Source organism: Anarhichas minor, unplaced genomic scaffold (assembly GCF_050575085.1).
Source record: "Anarhichas minor isolate MPS153535 unplaced genomic scaffold, ASM5057508v1 ptg000025l, whole genome shotgun sequence".
NCBI classification, from domain to species: Eukaryota; Metazoa; Chordata; class Actinopteri; order Perciformes; family Anarhichadidae; genus Anarhichas; species Anarhichas minor.
In genome coordinates this window covers 11,142,918-11,161,710 of record NW_027466471.1, presented here as the reverse complement: position 1 = coordinate 11,161,710, position 18,793 = coordinate 11,142,918, and the positions used below count along the sequence as shown (strand labels likewise).

Genomic DNA, 18,793 nt, shown 5'->3' with positions numbered 1-18,793 from the left:
GACATTTCATTTCTTTATTAATTTTGTAAATGTTGAGCTGGTGTACAGAGTAAATTGTCAATAGATGTCCTCGGATTTGATTGGAGGCTTTTACATGTATATTTTAAATTCATGTTTGAATCTCCATAACAATAAAAAAAAAGCAAATAAAACAGGTTAAAATACCCACAAGACCCCTATTTTATCCCCAGGTTGCAGGCATTACCCAGAACTCAACAGTCTCTTGGTAGCTACAGCTGTATGATGCTAAAAGTACATCCATAACATAACTAGAATCCCAGTTGACAAGTAAGGGTGCATAGCATTCTAAGTAAATATATATATATTTTCGTATATTTCATATATATATATATATATATATATATATATATAGCCTTTTATGTTAAAAACATTTTCTGTGCATGTGCGCAGTTGCATTCCTTAGTATTGAGTAATATGCTATTGCGTTAATAATGTCTTCAATCCATTCTAAAGGAATATACATGTGTTCTCTAGTTTTTGCAACAGTTAATATTTTTGCATGAACTTGGTGCATGGCATCATCTCAGTGGTCCCTCAGTGCAGGGCTGTACATTGTTCATTATTGTGACTCCTCCCTCTGCTTGCACTTAGTTGGACTCCTCCTTTCAAACCGCATTCAAACTGTCACCATGTGGAAGCCTTAGAATTGGCTCAGTCCAATATTTGGTAAAGGGGGCAGAAATAGATTAGGGTTGTGTTGAGGAAAAATGCTTGTCATCTTGAAAGACTAGCCGTCGGAGCCACTAAGCCTCCCTACAATAATTCCTTCTAACTTCAAAGTGCTCCTTCTTATTGTCCCCTCATCAGACTCCAGCCTCGCTCCAACCCTGACATCAGCAGTGGATTCATAAACGGCCCCTGCTTCAGAAACCAAACCAAGCATACCATAATTATGAGCCCTTAGAGAGCAAACCGTATGCTATGACAGAAGTAGTACACAATTACACTACTGTGTAATCTTTTTTGACATCCAACTTTGTGTGGTTATTAAAAATATAATTAAGTAGAAATAATATCTGATGAAGGGATATTTGTTAAAATGTTCAAAACCCATTTGAGGCTTCTCTCTTTAAATGTCTCCTCTTACATGATTTCTATTTATCTTTGTAATGAGTGATGGTATTTAGTTGATACAACAGAGTGAACGCCTCATCATCTACTAAAGTACAGAGCCAACACAGATGACTACTTGAGAACAAGACTTACAGTATACCAAGACTTTACATTCATCATCTCTGGCTGTGAAGCCAAACTAAAACAAACACATATTGATGGGTGATTATTGCGTTCTTGTGACTGACATATTTTTCCATAATAAAGTATTCAACGTCTAACATAATGTTTGAAATGAATGCATGTAGATAATTGATATCATGTGAGAGGACACACTTACTGAGTTAAATCAACTTTGAATTAGAGTTATAATCTGAGAGCCTCTGCTCTTTGTCCATTTGACATATTACTTCCTGTGATATTATCACAACGTTGACATGTCCAATATCCAGGACTGACAATTTGTGATATTTAAATCTCACTCACACACATACTAGGATTTCTTTCAAGATGCATATGAATCCCATTAATGTTTAAAAGCTAGTCTAAACACACCTACATTCCCTGACGAGTAACAAAAATAGACACTGGGCACTTTGCAGATGGGGGGTGGCTGGTATGAGGGCATACCACTATTTTCCCAATCTTGGTGTAAAACATAATTTAAATTTTTTTCCAGACAAAGCAAAGTGATGAAAAGTGGGATACTAATGTACTGACATCATTTCTGAGTGGAGTGAGTGGTAGCCTAAAGCTGTGTTTAACAGATTGAAAGCCCGAGCTGAGGAAGAATATGAACTATGATTCTAAAATCCCTCTCCCTCCCTCTCTCTCTCTCTCTCCCTCACAAACACATTCACACAAACAATCCTTTCCTTTTGTAAGCAATTATTGCTTCTTCTGAAATACAGTTCAGAAAGTAAATCATGACAAATAAAGACAAAACGCTAAAGAAAGGAGTGAAACAAGATACAGGCTTCAGGAAGGGTCAGGCTCACAGTTGCGGGTCAGTATTACAGTTTCTCATCACAGTGATTGGTGACTGACTGTCTTTGCTACACTTCAAACTATTTCCAAGGAGACAAACATCAAAGCTCAACACGTCCTCGACCCTCGGCACGACACTTTCCTTTCTCCAGCTGACTCTTCATCTTTTACCCAGTCATACCAGTGCTACATTATTACCAGCATTTCAGTTACTGCACTCTCATCAAGTGACATCTTCTGGTGGTGGTGAGACGGTCTATAACTGCACCTTATGTGGGGTGGTGTCATATACTGCACTATGAGGTCAAACAGACACTGCTACGAGCTGACGGTGGGATCCTGCCCCCTGCTGGAGGTGGACAGGACTGCTACATCTACTCAGAGGCTGACTGGAGGAGTGAGGAGGGGGTGAGACGCAGGAGGTAGGGCGATAACGGCAAGATTGAAGGTGAGGGCATTGGGTTTTTGGCTCAGACAGACATCTGATTAACAGAAACCTCACAAGGACATACGGCACACTGGGGACAAGAAAATGCAGAGGAGTGGGATGGTAGAGTAGGTTAATCTCTCTTGATAATGTGTCACTCATGTATCTCTTTGTCACCCCCTCCACAAGGCAAACCACTCTGAGGGATGGTCAGGGAGGCAGGTTCACTGCAGAAACCTCCCTCCCAAAGCTCAAAAACCCACAGTACAGTAAATTACTTACACTATGTCTTCCCTCTACAGTTTGACGTGGCAAAAGCAAAAGGCGGAAAGCACATGAAAAGCACAAAGAAACAAACAACCTGACGCACAAAAATCCGACATTTAAAAACAGGCAGAGCGACACAACAATTGCATGTCCTACCCACAAAGATCTCAAGATGTATAGAATAATATATAGGTTCAGATCGAACCAACCAAACAAGAAAAACAAGGGGGAATTTCTTATGTACCTGAAACAGCAGCATCAGTGGCATGGCATAGGGATCTTATAACATAAACAACACACGTAACACACAGTCACGTGGAGCATTTTAGTGCATACGATATTATGTACAACACTGATATCCTTGGGGATAATTGTAGCTTTACTGGACTTTGAGAACACTGGGACAGGTTTAAAACTAGTTTGTGATGCTCTTAGCTGGAAGAGTGTGGCAGGGAGGAAAGGAGTAACCCGTTGCCTAGAGATTATGTAATCCTCAGTATTTTATTCTCCCCTTTTTCTTAAATTTGACTGATGAACTTTTCCCTGTTTGTTTGGAAAACAGGCCAGTACCTTACATTGCATGCCTGTCCCATACAGCAGTGTGTCCTCCCCATCCCTCCCCACCCCTATATTCCCTCAGTTTTCGTAGATAAAGACAGGCCATGCGGCAGCAGTCACTCATGCTGATACATAGAACAGGAAGCACGTTTTGGTTGCTAGTTTTTTGTTTGTTTGTGTTTTTGTTTTATATGAAATCATGCTTATAGCGTAGTAGTAGATGTTTTTTTTTCAACGGTGTCTTTAAAAAAAAAAAAAAAAGGTAATAAAAACTACAAGTGAATCCATATCCTTCTCTTCCGGTGCGTGCTGATGGTAGGCATAGCCGCTATGGTTGTCATGGCGTTGCCGTTCATTTCTGTCTGTCTGCTTTTTTTTTGTGTTCCTCCTCCTGTCAACTGCTGCTGGTCATGTGTCCATGTAGGATGGTTTCGGTGAAGGGGTTGAATCCTGTGGAGAACTCTGTGGAGAGACGGAAACACGCTGATTCAGCCACAACTCATCAGCAATCTGCAGAGCAGGTGACATGCAAGCGGCAGTAAGTCAATGCAAATATGATTATGTGCCATCTTTCCCTACAATTGAAGCTCATGTATCACCTAAATTCCTTTCTTATTCTGATCAGTCTTTGCAACACTCAAACACTAAAACAGCACATTAGTTCTGCAGAAGCATTCAAGCAAAAATGGTTGGCAAAAGTGGTTCAAAATTCAGTAGTGAGTCGCTTGAAATATCAGTAATCTCAGGAATGTCAAGGCCTTTACGTTAGAAAGGGCAAGTCACACGTGCACACTCACATATACACACACACACGCACACTCACATATACACACACACACACACACACACACACACACACACACACACACACACACACACACACACACACACACACACACACACACACACACACACACACACACACACACACACACACACACACACACACACACACACACACACACACACACACACACACACACTGCAGTGGCTCCAGATATCAATACCCAGGACAACTGGCCTTACAGCTTTGACCCTGAGAGCTGTCACTTTACAAGATCCTTTTTAGTTGGTTGTTTTGCTGAGTGCACACTGTGCCAACCCTTTTCCAGCTAGTCACAACATGCATAAAGAAATGAATTGACTTGACTTAACTTTAAGCAAAACAATAATTAACTATTTGCATTGAACTAGCGTTGTTCGTCTGTATGGCATTATATTTAGTGCAAAGAAACATAATTTTAAGAAATGATTTAATTTAAGCAAACAAAAATGTATTCTGTGCCCAAATGCATTTAGTTGCATGTTTGCTATTACTCACACAATATAACTCCATACATCTGAAGTTAACATGACAAAGCATTTTGCAGAAGGCGAGCCATTTCTATTGTTAAGATTGTAAAACTGGAAGAAATAGATATTTGAAAAGAAAAGGACTGGTATCGCCTCTGCATTAATGCTGACTGAAACTCTGTATATCAAAATCAATTCTATATTTGACAGATTTAACAGATTTGCCATCGAATGTCCCCATTTTTTGAGACTTTTATTGTATTGTTTTATTAAATGACTGAATCTTAACCATTTGTTAAACTGAAGTTTCATTTTTCTGTGGCAGCATCACATTACATGTCATTAGTATTGAATTAAAGGTACATCATGCATTTAATCCAGAGAGACTGGATTAAATGGTCTAGCCCACAGGTCAGACGAGGCGCTGTGGGTCAGTCCCGTACCTGCAGGGATGCAGCACTCAGTCTGCCTCACTGCTTAACTCTCCGTAGACTGGCACATTTCACTATCTGAGCACCTTTCTTCACATCCACAGTATCGGGCTACATCAGGGGGGAAGGGGTTGGCAGCAGAAGAGGTGCAAGGATTGAGAAGAGGTGGGAAAACAGGAGCCGAACAAGAGGTTGAGGGAACATTAGTAAGGGAGGGTGAAACAAACGAGACGGGGCAGGAAGAAAAAGATGAGGAAGGGAAACAGAAATGGATCAACAGAGAAAGGAAATAGTGCCACAAGAAAAGAAAGGACAGAAAAACAGGAAAGACAACAGATATGAGATGAAATGTGAGAAACAAATAAGTGAAGGGAGAGGAAAGAGGGGGGGGGGGGGAGAAAGAAATTATGCATAAACAGTCAAGCAAGGACAGAAAAGATGGGTGGCAGTTGGAAAGACAGTTGAAGATAAGAGGGCATCAGAAGCATCGACAGTCTTTGGGATTCAGAGTAGACCTAGGCCAGATCATATTTAAAAATATATTTTTGATTTCCTGATATTCAGATGGATGGGATTTGACCACATAAGACAATACACAAAGTGACACCCTAATATTCTGAAGTGTCCCAATGTGTTAAACCCCAATCCTCTGCTACTTCCTGCAGGTAAAGTAAACAAAAGGTAAAAGATAGTGAATAATATTTGACCCAGCTCTGATTCAGAGTCTTGCAGGTTTGAGTGATACAGAACACAGTCACAGTTGAAGGACTATCAACTTTAATGAAGGCAGAAAAGACAAGAGTCAGCCATTGAGATAATTGATAGGGACAGAATGAAAATATAGCCACACACAAGGAGCCACAATCAATTCATTCAGTCATTAATATGCAAGAAACAAACGATGATAAGTTTGGTTGCTGCTTAGTGATGACTAAAATAATGAGACCCTGAATAGGCCGGTGAACTGTGAGCAATAACAGCACCAGAGCAAAGTGGACTCATTTGTTCCTCCTGCATGCAGAAGAATAATATTCAGGTGGAGATTAATGTGACAGAAGGTCAGTAATCAACCAATTTAACTAACCAAACTTTGCACTCAATCCTCGTTAGTGATTTAGGACTGACACAATAAAACAGGGCTATTGCTTCTAAGATAATGAGGACACACACGCACAAAATGTGTCCTCAGCCTGTCGTACTGAAGCTGCTGCAGGTTTAGCTACTCAAAGACTGCCGGGAAATGCCCGGGAAAGCCATGATGATATGACATTTTAAAGCTCACTGCGGCACAGAGTCCCTTGTTCACTATGAACTAGCTGCTACATGTATTTCAATCAAACAGGCCCTGATCAGATGTTCAGCTGTCTGCAGATCAGAAGCCCACCTTGCTGCTGTCCCGGCCCAGGATGGCGTAGCTCATGAACTGCTCAGCATCAACCTCCAGCTCGTTGGCATCCTGCAGAGAACCCTCCAGGCTCACCTCCTGAACACCTTCCTCACCTGAACCCTTCCCTCTGCGCACAACCTTACGCACAATCTATCACGTACACACATGTACAAAAGAGGGTGGGAGAGAGTAATGGATGGAGGCAGAGAGTGGGAATAAGGCAGTGAAAAGACAGAGTTGGTGAAATATAAAAGAACTGATATAAAAAAATATCTATTTTTTGGAGACATTCAGTGTATCCATAGCGTAATGTCATATGTGAATAACTTTATAATGATTATTAGTTTAATAATAATTCTGTGGAGAGATGGTGAATGAGTATTATAACACTGTCATAAGTGAAAACAATCACCGGACCCCAGTTTAATAATACAGATTAAAAACACCTTTCAGTGGCTGACCTTTTTTGTGACGATGTTTCCATGTTCATCGGTAAACTGTTCCTCGCTTACATGCTCCCCAGGAACATCTTCAACTTCATCGCCCTGCGGACAGAAAACAAGATATGATTTCCGAAAGTTTAAAAAGTTAAGTAAACTCAAGAGTAAATGATGGCCCTAATGCATGTTGAAATACAGTCACTGCAGTGTAATTTACTTGGACACCATAAACCCCCTCCACTTATTGGAAAGACAGAAGCAGATGAACAACAGATGGGTGAGGGGTTAGAGGGGTTAGCGTGTTGTTTGCGGAAGCATGTGCATCCAACAGTTGGGATTCTCTGAGTTTCTTAGCGACATTTATAATTAGTTGATGAGGGTCATGACAATGCTGTTATAGCTCCTAATTATTTGCAGCGTTTCACAGAGCTATTTATAAGCTCAAAGACAGCCGGAATGCGTGGACAAGGGCCAGTCCAGCCCGTGTAGACCTGAATAAAACTTGTCAACACACGTGTTAGCATTGACAGAGTCTGAGATCCAGGAGGAAGAGTCCATAAGGCTTTTCAACAGAATTAAAGTCCAAACTTGTTGAGCCAAGACAATCTATTTACATCCATATCAGCAGAAGATAAATTTAGCCACATTTTCACAGCAATTTGATGATAATTTTAACTAAATTATTATTTCTGTATCGATTCAAATCAGTTTTTGTCATCGTTATACACATTGTCCTAAGTCAATCCTCACTGCCACTTTTCTCACACAACCCTGTCAAATTATTTACCCATATCAACACAAACCTATATCACTCCAAACATACCGCTTCCTTCACCCTTTAACCAAACAGTATTTTCACCATCTCTTTCCTGCCTGTTAATCCTGTCTTCAAATTTCTGCTCGACGGTCCTCTGTCCCTCTCTCTGTACCTTGAGGATGACTCTGCGGCGGACCACTCTGGTGGTGACGTTCTCTTCTTCATCAGCCACTCCCTCGACCTCACCGAGCTCACGGTCCAGCTGAGCGTGTATGTAGGTGAGCACGGACCGCACGGAGCCGCTGGCTATGTGGAGGACATTCTGACAGCTGATGACCAGGAAGGCCAGCAGCACGAAGCTGAAGAGGAGTTCTGTCACCAGGGCCCACATCAACCCAGCAAATTAACACAGCACCACACGATAATACACTCCCTCAGCCTTCAGTGGCTCCTGTTTCCAATGCAGCGTCTCTCTCAGCTGACGGACAAAGGCAACAGCTGCAGCCTGCGGCCTTCTGTCACTGGTACAGTTTGCAGTTTGTTTCTTTGTCTTTCAGTTCATGTCCGTGGGCAGTGGGCCCTTTCCTCTGGTCTTTATTCCTTCTCCTTCCCACGGTCAGGTCAGGAGTACCCACTCAATGACATCAATTCCAAGCAAAAGCAACCTTGGGAGGCTTCTATTCCCACCTCTCTCTCTTTCTGACCATGTGATCTGAGGGCTTTAAATACCTATGGCTTCTCCACTGTGGCTCTCTACGCTGTGGTAAGACCTCTAAGAAACCTGTCCTCTGACTTCCTTCAATGATTTGAATTGCAAACTATTTTCACATCCACAAAGCCGAGTCAAAACATTACAGCAACAATTATCTCTATGCAGACACAATTATGCAGCACTGCAACACACTAAAGGGCTAAAGTGTGACTGAGCCAAACAAAAGGGCTCTTTTCTCACCAGCGTAAACCACATACTAAATCAAAGCTCGATCAAAGGCTCTAAAAGCTATTTCTGCTCCCTTACAGTTTCACGGCTGAGATTGTCCTGTACAGTGTGGTGTGGTGGCGTTGTGCCAGAAAGTTAACACGTAGAAATTATTGAGGTGGGGGGGGGGGGGGGGGAGGGGCATGTAACATGAGCGGGACAGTGAGAATGCTTGCTATATCTGGCCCGACTGTTTGTGCCCATCTTGGGCCCTAGACTCTGTGTGTGTGTGTGTGTGTGTGTGTGTGTGTGTGTGTGTGAATGTTTGCCGTATGTTTCTAGGACCTATCATTAATTAATAATCTAAAGTTGAAATAAATTAGTTGGCTTTGCATCACAACAGTTAAAGCCTATGCAACATTCATCATTATACAAAGTGTAATATCTGTACAACTGATTCGTTGTCATAAAGGACAAACATCCCTCTTATTTTGCATGGAAGCAGCGACACACTCACCTGGCCCTTCAGCCGCACGTCGTCCCAGGCCCTCAGCTCTGGTACCCTGTGCGGGAAGCCCAAACCCTTCTCAAATGGCTGGGTACCTCTGAAGTGCCCCCGTAAGATCTCTGAGTGCCCCATGTCCCTCACAGGCTGAAGCAGGGCCTCCTGGGACACTCGTAACTGGTCTCCATCCACAGCGTTACATACGGATGATATCATGGTGTCCATGGCCTGCCTGGGTTTAGCCTGACTGCCCACCCAGGCCTGCGTAGGATCAGTAACAGGGATCCACCCTGGGCCTGTCTGCTCCTGCAGGTAGGAAAGGAAAGAGCCTCCACCACCTCCGTTTCCACCATTTCCTGACCTGGAAGGGGAGAACGGATCAATGCGGTGGTGGTACACTGTACATGCTTCTCTCCAAGGAAAGTTAAACAACTCATCATTCCCCTTAAGGGTCACTTCCTCCCTAAGAAAAAATAACTCCAGTTCACCAGTGACATCCACTGACATGCAATAAAGATTAATGAGATGTTAAAACAGATCTATTGTTTTGTTGGTGTGATTGTGACTTGTCACCTGAGAGGCAGACAGAGGTCTGACTCACCTGTCTCCATTCCGGTCTGCAACACAGCTCAGACCAGGTGACTCACTCAGCCGAGCATACACCCTTTGCTGTCCTGCAACAAGAGAAAGCCCTTCCTCTGAGCCCGTCCCTCCTCCTCCTCTTCCTCCTCCTCCAGCTCCATCTCCACCAGTCGTACTGATGACTGCTGATACCTCCGAACTTGCACATGACCTCTGACAATTGTTCAGCCTGTTAAGATTGATCCCAGCGATGGTGCCCCCAAGCGAGGCTGGCGTGGCAGTGCTGAGTGAGTCAACGCCCATCTCTGAATCGTCTTCGGGAAGCTCAATGGAGCCACTCAGCACCCCACCCCCTCCGCTGGCTGCGCTGGCCTGACTAGCCGGCCGACCCAGACTTCCATACGGCAGGCCCAGAAGACCTTCTGAATCGTCAGCATTGCTGCACTCAAGCGAGGAGTCCTCCACAGGTACCAGGGATGGGCTGTTGCCTGAGGGCCACACCTGCACATCAGACATCTCCATGAGGGTGTCTTCTTCTGTGGTGGCAATGGGTGCACAGTCCAGACTGGAGACTTCCTGCCAGTAAGGCTCAGCGCCCAGCGGGGAGGGCAGGCTGTACTGCATGGAGGCCGGTGAGAGAAGCTCTTCCTGCGCGAGCCCATAACCTGGAGCGAGACAGAGAGAGGCACACTGACACCCGGCCCCCCGCCTCGCTCCCCACCTCACCCCCACAGCACCGGGACCCCGGGAGGGGGTAAGTGCCCCTGCCCAGGAGCTGGGCATCAAGGGGGGGGGGGGGGGGGAGGGGGGGGAGTAGAGGAGGCTGAAGGAACAAATGGGGAAGGAGTGGGGAAGGAGAGAGGGGGGGGGGGGGCAAGACAATAGGAGCTAGAATAAAGGTGCAAGGAGCTTAAGACAAGAGAGCAAGGGCAGCTTTAAGAAGAGGGTTTGTCAAGCTCGATCAGCCAGCGCTGACTGTGAGAGCAGCAGCAGCAGCAGCAGACACAGCCGGACGGACTGAGAGACTGACACTTTGGTTTGGACCCAGCAGTGACTGATGCTGCTCTGCCGGCTGCCACCTGCAGGGAGATGGACAGGAATTACTGCCTCTGCCCCCAACCTGGGGCTGGGACACACACCTGTCCAGCAGGGACACACACTTAGTCACATATACACATGCCATAAACACACTCGCTCACTCTCCGTCTCACACCATCACACGTAAACACTCACACTCAGATATGCATGCATTCAAACCCACTCAAAAAACAGGCAGGTTAATATCGTTGTCAGGCTGGATAGCATGCACGCAGGCAATCTCATTCTCTCCTCACACACAAGTGCATACACACACACAAACACACATAAACCAGCTCATTGCACACAGCTGCTTGCTCTCTCATTGACATTATTATAATGCAGTCAATATAAGACAGCTATATAAACAGCTATATAAACATATAGTACTGCTGATATTTATGCAAACACATATACAGGAGACTTGGTTTTTCCATCTCTTGTGAAATTCACATGGTCTCAAACATAGATTTGAATGAGTATTTTAAGTCCAATTATATAAATTAGTAAAAACTGCACATTGTTAATGTGCGGTGGACTCAGGTCACTCCTTCAACTGTCTTGAAAACCCTCTGTAACGATCAATTTTTTGTAAAGGCAGACCTGGCATGATAGAGCACAATGTCATGGCAGCAGGAATGTTTTTTTAATTGAAATAACTACTTTGTATTGCACAAAAAGAAAGAAAACTACGTTGCAAAGAATGCACTTTTACTATACATAGAATGTGCCTTGTATCCATCTTGATCATACGGAATGAATTACTCTATAAATGAAAAACTATCATGGAAATTAGGTGAATAGTTTATGTAAAACCTTCAATGAATGGCAATGTAGGTAAAACAAAGTGTGAGTGACACTATGGCTGCCACTCTACAGGGTGAGTTATCAGGACGTACATTCCCCAGAGGATGAAATAGGAGATGTAATGCAGAGCATGCAGTATGTAGATAAGAGCAAGACGAGGAGGCGGTTCACCTTCTGCATGAGAGAGAGAGAGGGAGAGAGACTGTGTGTTTATACTGTATAGTGATGAGGAAGATGTGCAGAGCTGCAGGATGTAACTTGATTCATGGTTGGCAGTGCTGCTGTCGAGTACTGCTGAGAGTGCAGGATATATTTGTGACACCAAGCGGCCAGAAGGACCTCTTGTCCTACTTTCTGCTGTTTCTCTCAGCTGTTGTCAGTTGTCTATAGAAAATAGCAATCATTATATATATATACATATATATATATATATATATATATATATATATATATATATAATATATTTTTGTAACGTGCTCTGTCTTATGAAGTTAAAAGAGTCTAAAAAAGTATTTTGACATCCATTGTTGATGAAATATCTTATTGTCCTACCGTAACAATGAAGATGATGAGTTTAGAATTGAATATAAGTTTCAAATCCTCATTCCTTGTTTATTTGAGCTACAACAGAAAATATTGGGGAAGGTTCCTTTCGAGATTAGGGGCCCCATTAACAAATGCTTGATTGTCCTTTGGCTTCACTTTAAATGCTGCATTAAATCAGAGTACTATAATAACAAGCCTATTCTTTATATAATGAAGACGACAAAGTCTGTTTTGAAGTAAGTACCTACAAAAAGGTATCTTGCAAGTAAATGAGGTGCAGGATCAGGTGTGTATTGGAAATATGGTGGAAGTCTGTGTGTTTATGAAATGTATCCAGACCTGAAGTCACGCTTATTGTTTTATGAGTCAGTTTTCTGTGACACCACACAAACTACGACTAGTTTTTTGTTTGCCATGAATTAGAGTGAAATTGTTTGTCAGCCCTCTCTCTTCATGTTAGAAGATAATGAAATGATGGTGAAAGAAAGAGAAAAAAATAAATAGAAGGAATGTGGAAGTGTGAAATATGAAAAATGATTGCCTGACCCCGCTGATTGGAAAAGACACAAATACAGAAAAACAAAGCAGCAAAGCTCACATAAAATACATGTAAAGGAAATATACTAATTTTGTCCATACTCTTAAACACTAATAGACTGGTCAAATGTATATGGAGGACACAAAACACTTACAATATACAACTTAAAACCCACATAAAGACACTCACACTGATACACTCACACAGACATTAAACAATAAGTAGAATTGCATATAGGGAAGGACCAATATCAAATTGAGCCTCGTAGAACACTGACAAAGACAGTAAAAACATATATTTACATTAAATAAGCCATCAGATGGACACAGTCTACATAGAATCAGTGACATACAAAACAACCACAACATTCATACATGAACAGAACAGACGCAAGTCACAGTTCACAAAAAAAGGTTTGTGGCCTTTTTTACACCCCTTGGGACGGATCACCGAGGAGGAAGAGACAGATTGTAGGTCCATTCTCAGTATGCATGCCATGCACGAACACGTCTGTTGGTCAAGCAGCATTAAGGGCCAATGCAGCGTTTGAGTCGTCATCTCCAACTAGCCAGTGCTACTCCTGCCCCTCATCCCATGCAAACACAGGGGGAGATGAGCGATGATAGTCAGCCTCATGCACATGCAGACAGGCAGGAGGGCAGGGGAAGAAGAGATAGGAAAAAGAGAAAAGAAGAGCAGCAAGAGAGGAAGAGGAATATAAAATAGGGTGATGGTCACAGACAGAAACCGCGAGAGAGAGCGAGGGTCACCTCCCCCCTCCCAGTGGGTGCTGAGTACACAGTCTGTGTGAGGGGTATCGGTCACAGAGCGGACACTTAAAAAGGTGGGGTTTTCAAGAGCACAAAAAAAAAAGAAAATGCACGACTAGTCGCAAAAAAAAAAAAAGATAAAAGATAAAGATGTGGGTCAGAGGTCAACATGAAGTTGGCATGAGGTCAGAGTTCGGAGAGGAGTGAGAAGGAGGAAGAGTAGGACGGCTAGGCTGCAGATGACATGTCCAGAGAAACACAGAGAGAGGGACAGATTCACAGGGAATGAAAACAGGGCTCCCAAAAGGACATTCAACATTAGCCCTAAAGAGACTCAAACTACTCCCCATGCAGCCACAGGCAGAGAGAATTTAAATTTCCTCTTAAAAATATCTAAAACAAGAGGTTCTATCTATAATGATCTAATGTATATATTATCTTTCCTAACCTGGAATTATCTTGAGCAAACTTTCGAAATGTGCTTACCTACAATAGAGGTGCACTACAACTACGAAGGAACACGCATAAGTAGAATCCTACAGTGTTCTGACAAAAAGAGGGGAAGACAGGTAAGGACAGAGAGAGAGAGAATGAAGACTGCAGTATAACTGATTCCTCTACTCTCTAGCGAATATTCTGCCAGCTTGTTCTATAAAAGACTATTTCACTAATAATGATAATTAGTTTATGGAGGACTGAACCTGAATTAAAGGAGTAGTTCTACATTTGGGGATATACACTAATTTGCTTTTGTTGCAGAGGGTTAGATGAGAAGCAGCTCTCATATTTGTACGGTAAATATGAAGCTACCGCTAGCAGCCGTTTAGCTTAGCTTAGCATCAAGACTGAAAACAGCTAGCCTGGCTCCATCCAAAGTTAAAACATTCACATACCCGCACCTCTTAAGTACACAAATTAACACAGTGACTCTTTCCATCTCCACTATAGGATTAAAACAGCTAGCCTGGACAGATACAGGCAAGCTGTTTCTGCCTGTTCCCAGTCTTAATGCTAAGCTACGCTAAACAGCTGCTTGCGGTGGCAGTAGCTTCATATTTACCGTACAGACATGACAGTGGTATTGATAGTCTTCAGCAAGACAGTACATTTGCATATTTCCCAAAATGTCAAACTATTGGTATAATATTGAATGAATAAATTAATCTGTGAAAAAGATTAACTAAGTGAAAAACAAATGTATGCATTTAGTCCTTCACTGTCTACCACACTATTTATTTTGAAGATGAAGCCTGATTTTTCGATTCAACTGACCATTTGGCTCATTTACTCGTTGTATTTACTGCCTAAAAAGTCAGTTCTGGTCCACCACTTGGTCACTGTGCCGTTAGGACGTACTTAATCTGGATAGTAAATCATAAACCTTCGAGACCCGTCGCTGTGATCATTGCGAGATTACCAGAAGACACAATATTCAGGTATTCAAAGTGCCGCCACGTTTTTATGCAGAACGTCAAAGCAGGAACGGCCTTTGGGAGGCAGGTAGCCAGACAGATAGACAGACATGACAGATATATGGTTATCAGATTCACTGCAGCTGTGATCTGAACATCTCCCTTTTCACCCTTTGAGCCTCATGGTCGTATCTCTATGCATTGTTACATCTCTGAGTATTGCTCCAGTTTTCACAGAATAGGACCTGTCACCTGTCAGACTGACTCATCGTCTGCACTGGATACAGAGAGAAGAAGCCAGTCCAGTGAGATGGGGAGCTCACCAGTCCAGAGGTGAAAATGGAGTCAATAAGATGTACGGTATGCATGTGTGAAGGAAACCATGAGCGAAAGGAGTAAAAGACTGAGGATTGACAATTAGTAAGGAAGTCAGTTAAGCTAGGTTATACTTATAGTATGATCTACGTGGACTGATCATGTATGACGATATGTTGTTTTATAGACAAAATATCACTCTAGAATGTAGCCCCTCTAACTTTTTAATGGGCGGAAAACTCTTAATATAGTCAAATACTGACTAATGTAATTATTTGACAAGAGAACACAAAATAACAACAATGACAGCAATAATAACTAATAAAACGATTAATGATATGATACTTTACTTATATCTATGTGGAGTGTTTTGCTGAAAGGCTTTTCAGTAATGGGATGTAAACTATAATTCATCATTCAAATCATACTTTTTTGTATACTTCACTTTACTTCCCACCACATTGAACGAATACATGGAGAAATGTACGTATAACCAAAAGCACTACACAGGTTGTAGCACAGTAGGAGTGTCCTGAGTCCCTCTGCATGTTGCCTGGGCAAAGTCCTGCAAAAGTTTGACGTTTGTGGCAGCTTTCATACACAACAGCATCCCGGCGGGATAAACAATAAAGATACGGGAACAACAGAGAGAATTCAGAGGGAAACACTTTGCCTTCAGCGGATTTTAGGGAGCGAGTAGGAATGTTTATTGGAAAGATGGCTCAGGGTCAAGGAAAGAGGGACATGGGGAAGGGGCTGCATTGTGGGATTTGGGGAGGGAACTTACCATTGGTCATACCAGGGGAGGCGTTGTCTCTCTCGTGTCGACGTCTGCTGAAATCGCGGGAGCCTTTTCTGGCAGGCTGAGGCGGCTGGCCCTCCAACATGTTGACTATGTCCATACGGTCAATACTTTTCAGAGCTGCGTACAAGCTCTCCACTGCAGGGAAGACGTGTGAAGGAGAGACACAAGCAGACAAGGAAAAAGAGAAGGAGGGGAAGGGGGTTCCCAGGACAGACAGCAAAACCATTACAACAACAATCTGACTTTAACTGGGTTAAAGAGACGTAAATAAAGACATGAGGGGATGAGAGAAATTCACAGCAATCTCAGATCTCATATACTCACTCTTGGCCCTCTTGCCCTCGTGGGTGGCCCACAGGTTGAGCAGCGCAGAGCTCTGCTCCAGCAGAGAGTTGGGATTCTCCACACGGATCTTATTGATGTCATCCACGCTGAGCTGAAGCTCGCGCGCCAACTCTGTGTAGAAAAGGAGAAGACGAAGATCACGGAAGTGAAGCAAATATTCACATAATTTCACCTGTTTCATGCTATTATAGTGTGTGCAGTCATGAAATGGCACTCTGCTTCACAGTTGCTCTGTCCAGAAGAGGCAGAACAAACAGCTATGGCTCTTGGCAGGAACACAGGAAATAATTAGTTTCATTGGCTGGTCGCCATGTTAGACCTTAATCAGCAGAGAGCTAGGCAAGCTTGTCAGACATAAGGTAAACATGGATGGTTTACAACAAATAAAAGCAGATTCGGTATATTCTTGTTCACTCACCAGCCCAGCTCAGTCCCAACTGTTCTGCAATCACAGCCATCTTTAGCTCCGTCCTCTCCATAGCATTCATAGATGCTGCACAAACCAGACCAAAACTGATAATTAACATCTGACCCTGTTAAATTGAATGATTATCCCTGCATTGCAACACGTATTAATTCTGTATATGGAACACAACTGTAGATGAAGTAAAATGATGAAAAAAACTGAATTGCCGTCACACTGTGCCTTATAGTAGTATGTCATCACAAGAAAATAAGCAGGTACAATGATTTACAAGTGGGAGAGGGAGAACCTCATACCCATAGCAGGTTCATTTAGGGCGCTGTATCTTTCTCTTAAAGCCAGCGGGGTCAGAGTTCGCCTCCGGTCTTCACTCCCAATAATCTGCCAGTCACAAGCAAACAACACTTAAGTCTGCCATATCAGGGAAAATGACTATAATTAAATACACTGCATGTGTCTTGTAGCTTCGAGAGCTTTACCTTGATACATGGAGGCATGGTGATGTTGAGGTTACAGAGCACATGTTGGCTGTCCTCATATTTAGTGGACTTGCGCAGGAAAGACAGAAATCCAGTGTGCTCTTTACTGCTGTCTCTCACCTGAGACACACGGACACAAGGAGAGCAATGAAGACATACATATGTAGCGTGGAGACAAAGAACATAAAACTGAAGAAACATCTGTGAGAGAAAGACAAATGGTAATACCTTAACAGAGACAGGAAGTCGGTTATCTCTGAAGGCCTGGAAGCTGAAGCAGCGAGGCTGCTGGGTGGCCTTCCTCACGGGTATCAGATTCCCTGAACACTCCAGGTGAAGTGGCATTCCCTCCATCACCTGCAAGACAAGACACAGGCATTAGCCTACGCTACACTAGAATTTTACTACATTAGTATGTTGCACTGCCCTCGTCTTTAAACTGACCTCTATGTCTCTGCTGCGAGCCACCTCTGTGAAGTTCTCATGCTGTTCCAGGGTTTTATCCATCTTATCGTCAGTCATGCAGTAGCAGCGCAGGCGGCCCTCACGCTGCTCATTCATCTTTGCAAACACCACAAACTTGGCCATGTAGGGTACAGCTGACAGCTCTCTGTAGAGCAGGTTGGCAAAGGAGACGGCCTCAGCTGTACGTGGACAGTCTGCGAGCCAGAATCTGAAACAATGACATGTAATCACAGTATTGAACATAAGTCAAGTCTAGTTGCTTGATAAAATGACGTTAGATGGTAAAGGCTTACATTAAACGTTATGGTACGATGGCGGATATGTACGTGTTGCCAACTGAGCTTACCGTGCTGAAACATTGGTTGTGAAACTGGCAGAGTCTTTAGCATACATAAGCTTGGTGGTGCCAGTAATGTCTTCCCATTGGGCTGGGGCTGTGCCGCCTGGAAATAATACAGAATGAGAAAGGGCAAACTGGTTAATCTGGCTTTAGCAAAGGTCACAAAGAAGAAGTCTCACGGTGACAGTGTTTGTACAATATAAGAACAAATACTTTTTACATCCAACTAAGGCACTGACATCTTTCTTCCTCGCCATGGAAGATACTGCTCCACACACACACACACACTTACTCGCCACCCACACAACTCCCAGTCGCGGCATGCAGTACCTATGACAGAGCAAAGCAGACGCAGACTGGTAGTGTCGCCCTCCCCAGAGTCTCTGGGGCTGTCTCTCCAGGACGGGGGCAGGGGCATACACAGGCCAATGGGCCGGTGGAACTTGCGCCGCCGAGGCTCCACAGTGACCACGGGGCTAAAATTTGCCTGGTTACCGAGCAGCTTTGCAACCAGCTCATCTGGAACTGGCTGAGCCTGAGGTTGAAAGTAAATGATGGAGAGAGAGAGGGTATACGTAACACGGACACGGGTGTGATGATGTGGTGAAAAAAAAAAAGGATAATTAGACAAAAGAAACATATGAACAGGCAATGAAGATACAAAAAAGATTACAGGATAGCAGGTAGAATGAGACAACAGGAGATGGATGATGGGGCATTGGATGAGGAAGAAAGGACAACCGAATAGGGAAAAATTAAAAGTGAAGAGAAAGGGAGAGAGAAGTCCACAGTGAATAAAATAGCTAATGATTTAAATAACACATTTGGAAAGACAATTGCAGC

General features: G+C 43.3%; 1 protein-coding gene across 1 annotated transcript; it reads right to left on the bottom strand.

Moving 5' to 3' along the window:
- LOC142957691 (ankyrin-1-like) lies at window positions 1–18,727 on the bottom strand. Its single transcript, XM_076099640.1, has 15 exons — window positions 18,281–18,727; window positions 17,957–18,053; window positions 17,590–17,818; window positions 17,374–17,502; window positions 17,146–17,265; window positions 16,963–17,047; window positions 16,661–16,735; window positions 16,222–16,353; window positions 15,880–16,032; window positions 9,647–10,292; window positions 9,058–9,406; window positions 7,794–8,024; window positions 6,886–6,969; window positions 6,422–6,574; window positions 1–3,775 (listed from the first exon to the last, which is right to left on the bottom strand). Exons 1-15 carry the CDS (start codon window positions 18,588–18,590, stop codon window positions 3,722–3,724), a joined length of 2,847 nt encoding a protein of 948 aa, XP_075955755.1. The 5' UTR covers window positions 18,591–18,727; the 3' UTR covers window positions 1–3,721.
- Between the last annotated feature and the right edge of the window lie 66 nt (window positions 18,728–18,793).

Bases quoted from the DNA above. Each gene is read 5' to 3' on its own strand.
- LOC142957691 (XM_076099640.1), bottom strand. From the start codon at position 18,590: ATGTTTCTTTTGTCTAATTATCCTTTTTTTTTTTCACCACATCATCAC. The intron at 8,025-9,057 runs GTGAGTGTGTCG...GTGCTGTGTTAA, and splicing joins ACGTGCGGCTGAAGGGCCAG to TTTGCTGGGTTGATGTGGGC. The intron at 6,970-7,793 runs GTACAGAGAGAG...TTCTGTCCGCAG, and splicing joins GCCGCAGAGTCATCCTCAAG to GGCGATGAAGTTGAAGATGT.